Source organism: Bos mutus, chromosome 11, assembly GCF_027580195.1.
Source record: "Bos mutus isolate GX-2022 chromosome 11, NWIPB_WYAK_1.1, whole genome shotgun sequence".
NCBI classification, from domain to species: domain Eukaryota; kingdom Metazoa; phylum Chordata; class Mammalia; order Artiodactyla; family Bovidae; genus Bos; species Bos mutus.
The window spans coordinates 35260590-35273840 of NC_091627.1; the positions used below are offsets into that span (position 1 = coordinate 35260590).

The 13251-nt window shown below is 42.3% G+C and overlaps 1 protein-coding gene across 2 annotated transcripts in view; it reads left to right on the top strand.

The window, feature by feature from the left end:
- BABAM2 (BRISC and BRCA1 A complex member 2) overlaps positions 1-13251 on the top strand; it is a 421888-nt gene that overhangs the window by 323759 nt on the left and 84878 nt on the right. For both annotated transcript variants that reach the window (XM_070379299.1, XM_005903863.3), the window contains exons 9-10: positions 3838-3908; positions 6898-6980. In XM_070379299.1, coding sequence (XP_070235400.1) covers positions 3838-3908; positions 6898-6980 — 154 coding nt within the window. The remainder of the gene's footprint in view (positions 1-3837; positions 3909-6897; positions 6981-13251) is intronic.

The window sequence follows — 13251 nt, forward strand, 5'->3', positions numbered from 1 at the left end:
TCAATTTACATTCCCACCAACAGTGCAAAAAGGGTTCTCTTTTCTCCACACCCTCTCCAGCATTTCTTATTTGTGGATTTTTTTGATGTTGGCCATTCTAACTGGTGTGAGGTGATACCTTATTGTAGTTTTGATTTACATTTCTCCAACAATGAGTGGGAGAAGGCAATGGCATCCCACTCCAGTACTCTTGCCTGGAAAATCCCATGGATGGAGGAGCCTGGTAGGCTCCAGTCCATGGGGTCGCTAAGAGTCGGGCATGACTGAGCGACTTCACTTTCACTTTTCATTTTCATGCATTGGAGAAGGAAATGGCAACCCACTCCAGTGTTCTTGCCTGGAGAATCCCAGGGACAGAGGAGCCTAGTGGGCTACCCTCTATGGGGTTGCACAGAGTCAGACACGACTGAGGCGACTTAGCAGCAGCAGCAGCAGCAACAATGAGTGATGCTGAGCATTTTTTAATGTGTTCATTGGCCATCTGTATGTCTTCTCTGGAGAACTGTCTTCTTAGGTTCTTCATCTTTTAAATATATATCTTCTTATTCTTGAATTTCTATTATGCCGTAAGTTTTTTCTTCTTCTTATGGTTTAAAAAAATTTCAACTCTTTCATTTCCCAATTATTATGTTCGTGTGTGTGTGTGCCAGTAGTTAATATCACAGTGATCCTGTCAAGCGGCTCTCATCTCTTTCTGCTTTTCTGTACAGCACATTTTAATAGTTGGTTCCTGATTCTTCCTGTCATGCCCAGGAACAGTTTGCCAGAGTCCTGCTTGTTGGGACAGGGTTTCCAGGTCAGATTGGCTTATAGCCAGATTATACGGAGAAGGCAATGGCAACCCACTCCAGTACTCTTCCCTGGAAAATCCCATGGATAGGGGAGCCTGGTGGGCTGCAGTCCATGGGGTCACAAAGAGTCGGACACTTACTGAGTGACTTCACTTTGACTTTTCACTTTCATGCATTGGAGAAGGAAATGGCAACCCACTCCAGTGGTCTTGCCTGGAGAATCCCAGGGATTCTGGAGCCTGGGACGGATTATATGGAGAAGGCAATGGCAACCCACTCCAGTACTCTTCCCTGGAAAATCCCATGGACAGAGGAGCCTGGTGGGCTGCAGTCCATGGGGTCACAAAGAGTCGGACACTTACTGAGCGACTTCACTTTGACTTTTCACTTTCATGCATTGGAGAAGGAAATGGCAACCCACTCCAGTGGTCTTGCCTGGAGAATCCCAGGGATTCTGGAGCCTGGGACGGATTATACGGAGAAGGCAATGGCAACCCACTCCAGTACTCTTCCCTGGAAAATCCCATGGACAGAGGAGCCTGGTGGGCTGCCATCTATGGGGTCGCACAGAGTCGGACATGACTGAAGCGACTTAGCAGCAGCAGCAGCATCCAGATTATAGCCAGATTATCTAAAGCTTTCCCTTAGCTGCGTTAATGAGCCTTTACACTGGCAAGTAACTGAGCTTACACTATTGGTTCTTATCAGGTATTTCTGCAAGTATAGAATATACTTGTTAATGTCCAGCCAACTTATTTAGCTAAAAACTGGAGCTATTAGTCCACAGACAATACTTTCTTTCTTCTCCCACATGGACTTAGTTTGCTTAATTCGCCAAATCCTATTTTCTTTGCTTCTGTTGACTTGTTCACAATGGCTTGGAAAATAAATCTTTTGTTTGTCTCTTTCATTCAAAAGATAGCTCATCTCTATATAGAAAATGCTTTAGAAATATAATATTTCAAAGTCTTCAGTATTATTTTTTAAATGTCAAAGGAACTAAAATCTGGCAACTCTGCAGTCTGTGGGCTTGGCACAGATTCTAGGGCGTTTAACTCTCACGGAGTGGTTGCTGTTCATTGGACCAGATTCCCCCAGCCCCTGCCCTCCCACAAAACTGATCAGAGGACAGCATTCTTACTTACAGTGTAGGTTTTACACTGCCTTCAAATCTGTGTCCCAGTATTATAGAGAAAAATGCAAATTTGGTCTTCCAGAACTGAGAAGAAAAGCCTTTTTAAAGCTCTCCAATTGAGATTAATTTCTAGTCATACATTCTCCTCAAAAAAAATTATAATACCATTTTCCCAGAAATACAAGAATCAGTCAGTTTTTCTTATCTGGTTCCCTTTCATTAATTTCACTTGTCTTTCAAAATTGATGTTCTTCTGCTTGCTACAAACGAGGACAGTATGGGCTGCTTTTAGAAACAATCTCTTCAAATGAATTTCCATAATTGCATTGGAATCTATCTTTATAGCCAGTTTTGTTGTGGGTTTCTGTTAAAATGGTTTTCTGTTTTTAAAATCAAGTATACAGAACTGTTTTCATCCCCTTTTTAAACAAAGCCACTTAAGCAAACTTATCATCTGTTTTTCTTTCCCCAAAATAACATTTCTGATCCTACGTTGAGCCTGCAAAGCAAGCACTGTTTTTATAAATTGACATAAAACCCCTATTATATAAATAGAATTGTTTTACTTTTAAAGGGTACAAATGGCTATCAGTACCAATTGTGTCAAGGTTATTTCAAGCACTTTATTTTGAGCTTTTGTTATCCATGGAGACTCAGTGTGGCTACAGCCAATATAAACTATTTGGGGGGTCTTTTTCTCCCACTGTTTCTTTCAGCCATTATAAAGACGTTTTATGAGGAATGTATTTTTGCGTTAGAAACTGATGGGTAAATGACTAACTTTCAGATGCCTAGCTTAATGAGTTCACAATTTTTTTTATAGAAACTGTCACTTGGTGTTAAGAAGGAAATATAAAAAGGCAAAATCGCCTGTTGTAACACTCCTTATTCTGAATGTTACAAACCTAAAAAGAAATAATTGAGCATTACTGTCCTTTTCAATAGGAGTTGTAGTTCAAGATAATCAATTAGGCCCATTTGATGAGAGGAAACTCTTCTTTATGGAGAATGCCAGCTGTTAAATGAGATAGAATGAGAAAATACAAACATACCATTTTTCAGGCCTCAGTTGAAGTAATTGATTCAGACAAGGATCTCCAACAAATACTAAAACCATTAAGGAACTTGATCTTCACATGCTTCGAGGAGTGTACCCCTGGATTACTCATTTTGGCAAAAGGGAACCATTCCCTTACAGTACCGTGGTCTGGCTGACGTCAGCTTAACCAGTGATCAAACTCAGTATCACCTAGGAAGTTTTCTTGCCAAAAATGTTTAACCTGGATCTAATCACACCTTTAGCTCTAACTTCCAATTCATAGGAAATACAGAAGGTAGAGAAAAAAGGAAGGAGACAATCAGAGAGTCTAGAATGCAGGATAAGACAGCCCAATCTCTAAAAAGTCAGTATTAGGCACACACACTCACATCCCAGGAGGTACTATTATTCTATAGTAAAAGACTTTCTAGATTAAATGCCTGATCCCTGTTTATATCCTTGCTTTTTTTTCAAACATATTTTGGGGACAGTTGGGAAGTTTGGAAAATTGTCAGGGTACTAAATAAATTCAGAGAATGAATTACTAAATTTTGTTGAGTGTGATAGCAGTATTGTGATTGTGTAGGAAACTGTCTTGTTTTTCAGAGATGCATGCTGAAGTGTTCAGGGGCACACTGTAATGATGTCTCTAATTTCTTCTGAAACATTTCAGCAAGATTGATTGACAGGTTGATAGATAGGTAGATGGCTAGATAAAGCAACTAGACAAAATATTCACAGTTATTGAAGATAGATGTGGGAATATGGGTGTTCATTTTACTATTCTTTCTACTTCTGTGAATCTTGGAAATTTTACATGATAAAGCATTTAATAATTCCCTACTGTACTCAGCTGTGGGTTCGTGTTCCAGGTGCAGTATGTGATTCAAGGCTATCACAAAAGAAGAGAGTATATTGCTGCCTTCCTCAGCCACTTTGGCACGTAAGTTCTTCATTAAGACCATAAATCAGTGATGCCCTCACATCCTGAGGGGAGGGCTCAATGAAGAAAATAGCAGTTAGTTCTTCCATATGATACCTTTCAGTGCTATTTTGGTTCTTCCTGGTGTGTTGCTCACACTAACGCTCCCAGAAAGACATTTTTTTCAGCTTTGTTTGGCAAATAGAGTCAAATATCTTCCCTGGAGCAGCCACATAACTAGCCCGGAACACCACAGTCAAAGTGGTTGCCATACCTGCTTCTTCGTGCACTCTTTACAGTCTACACAGTACTTTCACCTCCGTCATCACACAGTGGTCATGAGGTGAGCCAGGTGGGCATTCCTGGCACATCCTACAAAGAAAAGCCTATAAAACTTGACCAGTTCAGTCACCTGTGGAAGTCTCAGAGATAGCTGGGGCAGGAACCCTGTTCCTCAGAACTCAGGTCTCCTGATAAGACTCCCACTCCCCACAGGGCCACAGAGATTCAGGAAGGAAATCTGACTTAGACACCAGTGCCATGACTCACACTTGGGATTAGTGTGTTGGAAGAAGGCCCTGCGAGGGAGGAGGGCAGTGTGTAGCTGCAGTCCCAGGGTGGGCGTCTCCTCTGGCCACCCACCCTGTGCTCTGGCCCTTTCCGTCATGCGGCCCGTGCTGGCTGCTCTGCAGCTGTTTCCTTAATGGTGGCAGAGCCCTTATCAACCTCCCACTTAGGGCTTAGCTTGGGGGGTGGTGGGTGGTTACCTTTTCCTCACAGTCTCTTTAAAAGGTGGAGCACACTCTGCCTAAGCACTAAGCATTTTAGTGCTCTCATTACCTCCCACCTCATTCCAGAGAAGATGTGTATATTAAAATTTTAAATCAGTAACTGAAGAAATTAAGATAAAAGGAATGAGAAGATGAAATCAAGAATAAGGTTAGGATATAATTTTTACAAATGTGGCATAATTAAAAGAAAATTTCTGACTCCTCAAGACAATTTCAAGAAATTTTCTTGTTATCCATCGTGGAATTTCTCATATTGCCAAAATAGAGTAACGATATCTAAACAGCATAACTGTTAATGAGTCTCTTAACACTTAAGGTATTTTTCAGCTTTCTTTATGCGCGTTTTGAGAAAGTGTTTATGATATGAACAGTGCTTAATAAATAACTCTGTTAGTCTTCTCATTTTTGAGTAAGATTATTTTTTGTGTATGTTACTGAAAATGAAGATATTAGCACAGTGACCAGCAAAGCCGGGTGTGTGAACCTCAGGGGCATGTGCCTCCCCTCACTCCAGTGGTATTCAAGAAAAGGGTGAACAATTGCGTTTACACTTGTTAACAATTCTTTTTAAATCTCATTCTATGTATGCACATTTTTGTGTTTTATTACACATATAATATAGTAGTACTTGTCTACAACTGCAAAATCATATACAAATACTACCATATACTGTACTATATGCATGATGAGAAGGATTCTGTCAGTGCTTGTTTTTGCTTATGGGGTGCAGTATCTAAAAAGTTCAGATATCAATGTTGTAATATTGAGTAAATTACATATCCAGAAAAGAAATACAAACTGATGAATAAAGTTGTTGACTGAAGTCAGCAGACTTTAATGATGTGTCAACAGTCTTTGAGCAAATCACTCAACCTTCAGTGTCTCAGTTCCTTTACCTTCACAGTGGGGTCAACTGTTCCTTCCTACTTAAACCTGGAGGCCATCAGTATTAATGGTCTGTTTAGTCTGACTCAGCCAGGGAGAAGGCATTTCTAAGGGCAGCAAAGGTCTCCTTGTATGGATGAGAGAGAAAGTTATCCTTGTCCTCTCTGTGTGGTTAGTATTGGCACATTGTGGCCGTGTCACCTGCTGTACACTCAGCTCCAGAGGGAAATGGGGGAGAGGAGCCCATCAGAATTCAGTCTAGGCCCTTCTGTGTTCGGACACTGTTCTCCTTTGACACAGGAGGTATGCATCTCCCATCTGAACCCCACATCCACCCTGCTAATGTTGCTACTTTGTCTTGAGCCCAGTGGGGAAGATCGGGGGACACAAGAGGAAGGATGCCAAGTACTTTGGAAGACAGTCATCTATAATCCTGAACTTAGTAATATTGTCATTGCTTGTGACTGTTCAGTACCTGAATGAAAGTGAGACTGGACAGTCACTGTATAGACCTTGGGTCTTTGCTGCCCTGACTTCTTCATTTGTCCTTTTGCTCATCACTAGTGACTAACATTCGGAGAAGGCAATGGCACGCCACTCCAGTACTCTTGCCTGGAAAATCCCATGGACAGAGGAGCCTGGTAGGCTGCAGTCCATGAGGTTGCTAAGAGTCAGACACGACTGAGCGACTTCACTTTCACTTTTCACTTTCATGCATTGGAGAAGGAAATGGCAACCCACTCCAGTATTCTTGCCTGGAGAATCCCAGGGACGGGGGAGCCTGATGGGCTGCCGTCTGTGGGGTCTCACAGAGTCGGACACGACTGAAGTGACTTAGCAGCAGCAGTGACTCACATTTGCATAGTATTTTGTGGATTGTTATTGTTGTTCTCTCACTAAGTCATGTCCAACTCTTTGCAACCCCATGATCTGTAGCATGCCAGGCTTCCCTGTCCTTCACCATCTCCTGGAGTTTGCTCAAACTCATGTCTACTGAGTCAGCGATACCGTCTAACCATTTTATGGGTGGCCTTACTTGTTTTTCACAACTCCATGATGAAGTTTGCGCATATGATTATATTTGTTTTACAGATAAGGAAACTGAGGCTCCAAAGGCTAAGTGATTTGCCAGAGGTCATAATAGTAAAGCTGTAATTCAAACCTAGATGCTTTCATTCCAAATCCCACATCCTTCCTATGATAGCACTCACTTGTCTTAAATGTATCTTGGATTCAATAACCTTGCTTTATGAATATATTCTTTACTTGGTTCCATCTCTTTGATACCTTGTTTTTATGAAGGTTTTTTGTCTGTGTGTGTTTTTATTACTTAGGGGTGTCGTGGAATATGATGCAGAAGGCTTTACAAAACTCACTCTGTTGCTGATGTGGAAAGATTTTTGTTTCCTTGTACACAGTGAGTATACTTTTGCTATTAGCATGTCAACAAACATTTCTGAATGCACTAAACCACATGTAATAATGAATATAACAGCCTTTAGTGTCCTGACTTAGTTCCTTTTACTTTAGCATAAGTGCATTTACTGCATGATCTCAACCAGGTATAATTTGCTACTTGGGGGATGTATGGTAGTGTCTGGAAACGTTTTTTTTGTCATGATGGTTAGGGGACCAGGGCTGGCTTTGTTGTTCCTGCATCAGTGGGCAGAGGTCAGAGATGCTGTTAAACACCCTCCAGTGCACGGGATAGGCCCCTAAAGCAAAAAGTTATTGAGTCCACAGTGTCGGTAGTGCTGAATTTAAGAAACCCTGTCCTAGAGAGGAGTCTTCCCCAGTGGTGCTAGGAGTAAAGAACCCACCTGCTAATGCAGGAGACGTAGGAGACGCAGGTTCCATCTCTGGGTCAGGAGGATCCCCTGGAGGAGGGCATGGCCACCCACTCCAGTATTCTTGCCTGGAGAATCCCATGAACAGAGGAACCTGGTGGGCTACAGTCCATAGGGTTGCAAAGAATCGGATACCCCTGAAGCAACTTAGCATGCATGCATCCTAGAGAGATTTCTATTTTCTAAGTATCTTTCCACATTCAGGCCTCAAAATCTTCAAGATTAGTCAAAGTGTAGTGCCTTGATCATTTGGTTATCATTCTTACTTTTTAAGGCAGGGGTTCCCAACCTCTAATCCATGGACCAATCCCTCCTGTTAGATCAGTGATGGCATTAGATTAGAAATACAGCACATAATAAATGTAATGCACTTGAATCTCCCCGAACCATCTCCTCCCTGCCCCCAGTCTATGGAAAAATCGCCTTCCACGAAACTGGTCCCTGGTGCCAAAAAGGTTGGGGACCACTGGCTTAAGGTATTTCCCAATAATAACTGCCTTGTCGGGCAGTGCTTCATATGGAGCTCCTACTCTGTATAACTAGTCTTACATGGGACCATCATTTCAAATGCGTCTGAAAAGTGCAAGCATATTGTCTACATTAATTATATGCACAGAAAAGCAGAGTTGGAGAGGTGACAATTTTCATCTTGGGTGTGCCTCTAACTAATTATATGACCTTGTTCAAATTGCTGGGACAAGCCTCCCCCTGCTTTAGTCTCCTCTTATGTCACTGGGGATCGGGTTGTTAAGTCTATAGAGACATCAGCAGATGGAGCTTATCCTGCAATATAGGACCAGGTGGAAGACAGAGTCCCAGTCAAGGCCTCCTGGCACTCTCCTCTTTGCTCACCATCTTCTGTGGCCCTACCCAGCTGAGCTGTATACTAGTGCTTCCAGCTCTTACTTTTGATTCTGACCTTTTGTATCACAGCTTTGGTTTTCTGTTCTGAGTGTTAATTCCTTTCTGAGATTTCACTTCCTATTTGCCATGTCCGCTTTGCCCCACCATCTTGATCCTGTGATTCTGTGATTCTGTTTCTAGCTTGGTAATCTGACCCTAGATCCTGAGTATATGCTTGGTTTGTCTTTCATGACCCTGGACAGCTGCCTGGGAGATTAGTCTGGTGTGTTTCCTCTAGGCCGGCTCAGCAAGAGGGGTCTGTAACCTGCCACAAATGGTGGTGGCTGTGGGCAGAGGCCTCCCAGAGGAGCTGTGAGAGAAGGATTCAGAAGGAGGGACACATGGAGAGACAGTTAGAAACAGTAAATTACCAAAGTGGCATGAAATCTCAACAGTCTTCCTGAAAACTTACTTTGGTCTCCTGGCCATGATTCCACTTTCAAAAAAGATGTTGTTCAGTCACTAAGTTGTATGTATCCAACTCTTTGCAAGCCAGGCTTCCCTGTCCTTCACCATCTCCCAGAGTTTGCTCAGATTCATGTTCACTGAGTCTTTGATGCCATCCAACCATCTCATCCTCTGTTGCCTCCTTCTCCGCCTGCCCTCATTCTTTCCTAACATCAGAGTCTTTTCCAGTGAGTCAGCTCTTCTAGGTGACCAAAGTATTGGAGATTCAGCTTCAGCATCAGTCCTTTCAATGAATATTTAGGGTTGATTTCCTTTAGGATTGACTGATTTGATCTCCTTGCAGTCCAAAGGACTCTAAAGAGTCTTCCCCAGCACCAAAGTTCAAAAGTAAAAATTCTTTGGCACTCAGCCTTCTTTATGGTCCAACTCTCACATCTGTACATGACTACTGGAAAAATCATAGCTTTAACTATACGGACTTTTGTCAACAAAGTGATATCTCTGCTTTTTAATATGCTATCTAGGTTTGTCATAGCTTTTCTTCCAAGGAGCATCATCAAAAAAGATGATGTCAGGTCATACCAGATATATGGAAAAAAGAAATCCTTGGCACTGATCTTTCTCGCTGTGTTTTCCACATGGGACTCAAGAATGGCTGCTCTGGTGGTGCTGGCCGGAGAGGTGTTCAGAGACAAAAGAGCGCCCGCCTCTCAGTTCCTGTTAGCTCTCTTCTCAGTGTGCTCAGTGTTACAGCAATTCCTGTTCCTTAGGAAGCTCTACTCCCCAAAGAATATTTTCTCCATAGTACAGTGTCCAGTATTTCTTAAAGCTCCTTCTCTATCTTCCTTTGTCGGACATGCAGAATTAAGTCCCAGAGTCATATTTTCAAAGTTACAGTTTCATTTAGTTTTGATTACTTCTTCAGAAACATAGAACCCCCAGACACTCATTAGAACAGGTACAGGGACCTTGAGGTTTGTATAATTAACTCTTTCCAAAGTGTTTCCTCAGGCTCTTACTCCTTTCTTCCCCAGCCCATTTGCTCCCTGCTCTTAGCATCATGGCCACATTCTTGGCTCTTTGGCAGGTAAGATCTTATACAGACAAGGGACAGAATCAAGGGACTTTGATGCTATTTACTACTTAAATAAGTTATTTCCACCCTTTGCTTCTTATATCTAAAATGTAGGACTTGCTACCTTATCAGAGTGAAACTTGGTTGTTGTTGTTCAGTCACTAAGTCCTGTCCTGCTCTTTGTGACCCTATGGACTGCAGCACACCAAGCTTGATTAGGTAATGCATTTTATTCAGTCATACTGTTAAGCATCTGAAACTTACCTTCTTTGGGAAATAGCTGCTTGCTAGGTTTTAACCCCCAAGGGACTACTTGTTGCTTTTGTTCTTGCCATGAAGATGGGAGTTGAATATGAAGTGGCAGAGACTTAATGATAGAACATTGCAGTGAATTATTCTGAGACCCCAAGAACATGAAAAAGAAAGAAGTGCCTAGAGATGGAGCCAGTTTTCTGTGGCTGGCTCACTAATTCATGGAGATTGAAGAGCTGGCAGGACACGAAATAATGTCTCTGATCTCCCCCACCCTCTGTTCTGCCCAGGCCTGGGAAGAAGACTTTTGAGAGGATAGGTGCTGGCAGGAATTCTGAGCCTTTTGGATGCTATAGGAAAGAGGCACTGTTCTCTTGAGGCCAGTGGCTCTGACCTCAGCCTTTGCCAGAGCGCGGAAGCAAAAATGCCCTAGGGGAAAACATTGTACACATTCTTGGATCTCTCAGGAGACACTGCAACTTCCTGGCATTCTGGTGGTTCCAGGAGTGGGAGCTGTGGCCATGATTATGGCCAGGGAGTATTTTTATCCATTTATTCCTTCTTTCCTTCCTTCATCTAGATCAGTATATCACAAGATTTGGAACCACAGCAAGAGCAAGTACTTGCTCTCATTCAGAAACTGTTTTCAGAAAGGTTTCCTGGTCACCATCTAAGAATTATCTGTAGTGGTTAAATATGTAATTCTGTATTTGTCAAGCTGTTTTTACCTCTGGAGGTAGATGCGGTCTTTAAACCAGCAGCTTTTCAGAATGCTGGGCGACAAGGGAACCAGAGAGCAAGGCATAGTAATGCAGAACAAAAGTAACCACTGGGGAAAATTGACTCTTGGGCCCCTGTCAGCCACACTGGATGGAGGGCAGCTGCCTAACTTCACAGGGTTGCTGCTTGGAAGCAGAGGGTATTAGGATTGTGACAGAATGAGAAGCTGTCTTTTCCCATTACCTGCAATCCCTGTAAATGACCCTTTGAGTCATTCAGCCTGGACCATAGGCCTTCTCTCCCTGCAAAACACCTATTAGACGAAATCTGACTGTTTTAGGTGTTCCATTTCATTTCATCTCTATGCCTAACCCAATCAATTTAGCCCAATGCAACTGAGTTCTGAGTTTATGGAGAACCTGCTGTGTGCTCAGTATTGTGCTACGTCCCAGAGGATATAAGTAAATAACTCAGGCTTGACCTTAAGACAGTTGGAGTCTACACAAGGGTTGACTGCCTACAGCCTATGGGCCAAACTCCACCCTCAGTCTATTTTTATATGGCCCTCGAGCTGAGAATGGTTTTTATGTTTTTAAAGGGTTGTTGAGGAGGGATGAGAAGAATATGCAACAAAAATGATAAAGTCTCAAATATTTACCCTTTGACTCTTTACAAAGTTTGCCAACCCCTGACCTAGTTAATGAGACAAGAGATCAGATAAAGGTGAAGTATACTGATATGCATTTTTTAAAAGCAAATATTTTGTGAGCTTGCTTACTGTATACAAGGCACAAAGTGATATATAGCCCAGAGAAAACTTCATGTATTTTATATATGAGAGAATTAGAAAGACACCCTCCCTAATGGAGTCTAATAAGAGAAAGAGACAATAAAGAAGTAAACTAACAAATATATGTTACAAATGGTCATAAATACCATAATGGAGCAAAACAGAGGGCTTTGAAAGAGCTTAAAAGGGGAGCTGTTGTTAGGATGGTCAGGGAAGCCTTCTCATAGGAGGTGACAATTCAACTGAGACCTTGATGAGCAGTTATTCAGATTCAGGGAGATTTCAGGTGGGGAAATGTCAGCTTCCGCAAAGAGCTACAAAAGGCAGTAAAGAATTCTGCATGCGCCCGAGTGGCTGGAGCTCAGTGAGCAAGGAGAGAGTCATACAAGAGAGGTTAGAAAGAGAGTCAGGGCCGGGTACGAGTGCCTCACAGGCTGTATGTATCAGGATGGAGTAGCAGGTGCTTGAAAAACAATGGTTTAACCAAAATAGAAGTTTATTTCTTTCTTGTGTATAAACAAGCAGTCCAGGGCAGGAATGACAAATCCAAAGGACACGTGGGACCAAAATTCCTTCAGGCTTTATCCTCTATCATCCTTTGGTGTGGTTTTCTTGCTTAAAGTCCAAAAAAGCTGTTGGAACTCTAACCGTCACATCCATTATCCAAGTAACAGAATAGATAAATGATGGAAAGAGGGTGCAGACCTTCTCGTTTACTGAGACTTAGTTCATATGGCCTCAGCATGTGTGCTCAGGCAGACTGGGAAATGTAGTTCTTTTTCTGGGGCAACAAATGCCCAGCTAAAAATCAGAGTTCTTTTAACTTGAGTGAGAAAGAGAGAATGGCTATTGAGTAAGCAACTTCTAGTCTCTTTCAATCCAAGGAGAGGAATTTAGATATAGGTCAGATTTCTGTCAGAAAATGGATGGCACATCACACAGGTGGTGGTGGTTTAGTTGCTAAGTCGTGTTCGACTCTTGAGACCCCATGGACTGTATCCCGCCAGGCTCCTCTGTCCATGGGGATTCTCCAGGCAAGAATACTGGAGTGGGTTGCCATTTCCTTCTCCAGGGGATCTTCCCAACCCAGGAATCGAACCCAGGTCTCCTGCATTGCAGGCAGATTCTTTACTGATGGAGCTATGAGAGAAGCCCCATTACATCTCAGGGGTACCTAGGGAGAATTCAGTGGAACCAAAAGGGCTGATTAGCCACAGCAATAGGGAGTCATGACCTTCCCTAGGACCCCTGGGGTGAGAGGAGAGTGTGGGTACCAGAAGCTGGAAAGAACTATAGTTGTTGCTGTAGGAAGGGGTTTTCTGGCAGGAACTGGGGACGGCCTTTCATTGAGGAGTGTGGATACTACTAACAGATGCAGGAAGGATTATTTCTACTTTCAGTTCTGTCTGTTTTGTTCTTAGGTACATGTCCATTCATAATTGTTTCATCCTCCAACGTTTTGACCTTTTTATCATTATGAAATATTCCTCTTTGTCTCTAGTGATATGTCTGAACTTAAAGTCTATTTCATCTGATATTAATAACCTGCTCTAGCTCTATTTTGTTTATTGTTTGCTTGGTATACCTTTTCCAGCTCACTGCTTTCAAACTTTTTTTTTTTTTCCCTAAATGCCTTTAAATCTAAGTGTGTCTCATAGATAGCATATGTTTGGGTTTTGCTTTCGTATGCATT